Source organism: Branchiostoma belcheri, unplaced genomic scaffold (assembly GCF_001625305.1).
Source record: "Branchiostoma belcheri isolate BF01 breed outbred unplaced genomic scaffold, Haploidv18h27 scaffold157, whole genome shotgun sequence".
Lineage (NCBI taxonomy): Eukaryota > Metazoa > Chordata > Leptocardii > Amphioxiformes > Branchiostomatidae > Branchiostoma > Branchiostoma belcheri.
Genome location: NW_017803013.1, coordinates 108,565 through 110,395, shown reverse-complemented (window position 1 = coordinate 110,395; position 1,831 = coordinate 108,565). Strand labels below are relative to the sequence as shown.

At 48.0% G+C, this 1,831-nt stretch overlaps 1 protein-coding gene across 1 annotated transcript; it reads left to right on the top strand.

Annotated features, from left to right (window-relative positions):
* The first annotated feature begins 204 nt into the window (after nt 1-204).
* On the top strand, nt 205-1,000 carry LOC109465705 (sepiapterin reductase-like). Its single transcript, XM_019763084.1, has 2 exons — nt 205-481; nt 840-1,000. The coding sequence occupies exons 1-2, from the start codon at nt 205-207 to the stop codon at nt 998-1,000; spliced, it is 438 nt and encodes a 145-aa protein (XP_019618643.1).
* Nucleotides 1,001-1,831: the final 831 nt, after the last annotated feature.

Genomic DNA, 1,831 nt, shown 5'->3' with positions numbered 1-1,831 from the left:
CTTCTGATCATGATGAGGCTAGGTCGACCCAGCGCGCAGCACAGGTCAGGACCTTATGTACACGGACGCATGGCCTGCATTACAAACCCCCCGGACAGCCCATACTTTCCGGGGAGCACCCCTTGTGGGGCCTGAACCAACAATCTCATGACTTCTACGTGGTCCTATATTTAGCAGCGCTACTCTATTTATGTGTCTCTGACCATGGCGTCAGCTGTGTTTGGACCGGCCACGTTCTGTGCCGTTACGGGAGGGAGCCGGGGGCTGGGCCGGAGCATCGCCGTGCTGCTGGCGGGGCGACTGGGGCACGGCTCCCGCCTGGTTCTGACCGGCCGCTCGCTCCAGGGTCTACAGGAGACCAAACGGCAGGTGAAAGAGAAGTGCCGGAAAGAGCTGGAGGTGAAGTTGGTGACGGGAGACATGGAAGACTCCACCGCGTACCACGCGCACTTCTGCGACATCTTTGCAGACGCCAAGCAAGGTACTACTGTAGCCTTTCCTGTGGACCATTTATTTATTTTTGCATGTCAGTGGTTTTGCTGGGCTCTTATGCGATTGAGCAATTGTCGGCATCGATATTGAGACAGCTGTTCGCTGTGACATCCCGCTGTGCAAAAGGAAGAAGTGACTCAGAATAGCGGGCCCAGGATAGCGATATTCCTCAAAATCATTCACTACGTTTTGATGGCGAGCTTCAGATGTTAGTTTCCAGCAACTGAAGCCTGAATAATTCTTGCGTGATATTTTTTCTCCTTCTTTCTTCATGTCACGCCATGTTTTTGCAGACATCCATCCACATCATAAACAAATTTTACTATCTTCACGTTTGACGTCTCTAGGTGATTTCAACAGCGCCTTGATGATCCACAACGCGGCAACCACAGGTGACGCGACCAAGAAGGCGTCGGAACATTCGGACCCGCAGATTCTGACCAAATACTATGACACCAACCTAACGTCAGTCATCGCTCTGACGTCCAAGTTCATGAAGGTTTGTTAAGGCCACACCAAGTAAATTTTATGGATGACGTCCTTTGGAGACCCTATATCTAATGCGAGAGGGCGAGAAAAAAACAAGAAGGGCCCTAAAAAACAAGATTCCTAGATTAGAAATATACTAAGAGACGACAAATGTTAGGACACAAATTGAATGAGGTGACACAGATTAACAAGCAAGAAGTCTTTTATTCATCATCAAAACAGCAATAAATCAGGTGGAACAGCAGTTGTCGTCCTCTCCTGTTTCTTTTATCACATTTTTGCAGGCCTGCAGAAACAAAGCATGTGCTCTTTACCCATTTCGCGTTACGGGTTTCACGTCAATCTAACGATTTGGGGCACTGTCGTGACTCTTTGGTCATAGTTACAGGAAGCCGAATTTCTTGTTTTTTTTCTAGGAACAGGCCAAAATCTATGCGCGCGCGGACGTCATCCATAAAATTTACTTGGTGTGGCCTAACCTCAATGTCCAAACATGAAATGAACTGGGAAGAAGTGGGAGGAGCGTACTTTTCATAATGGCTACATGTGTATAAAGTCATCAGTTCCGCATAGAAAAGAACATTACAAAACAGCAAGAGATTGATACTGTGCGTAACCGGCCTAAGAAATCAGGCATCAAATGATCAGATGAATAAATGCAATCCACTGTTGTGGTGGGGTGGTTAGTCACCCGGCTCCCCGAGCAGACGGTCACGAGTTAAAAACACAGCCAGTTAACGTTATACTAGTAGCGGAAACTGTTTCAGCACTAAGGACAAGGCCATCTCTCCTCGTCACAGCCGGTGCGATAGGTTTTGGCCGATAGGGAGATTTTGGAGAGTACAGCATT

Excerpts from the sequence above, each read along its gene's own strand:
- LOC109465705 (XM_019763084.1), top strand. The coding sequence starts at position 205 with ATGGCGTCAGCTGTGTTTGGACCGGCCACGTTCTGTGCCGTTACGGGA. Across the intron at positions 482-839 it reads CTTTGCAGACGCCAAGCAAG|GTGATTTCAACAGCGCCTTG; the intron begins GTACTACTGTAG and ends TGACGTCTCTAG.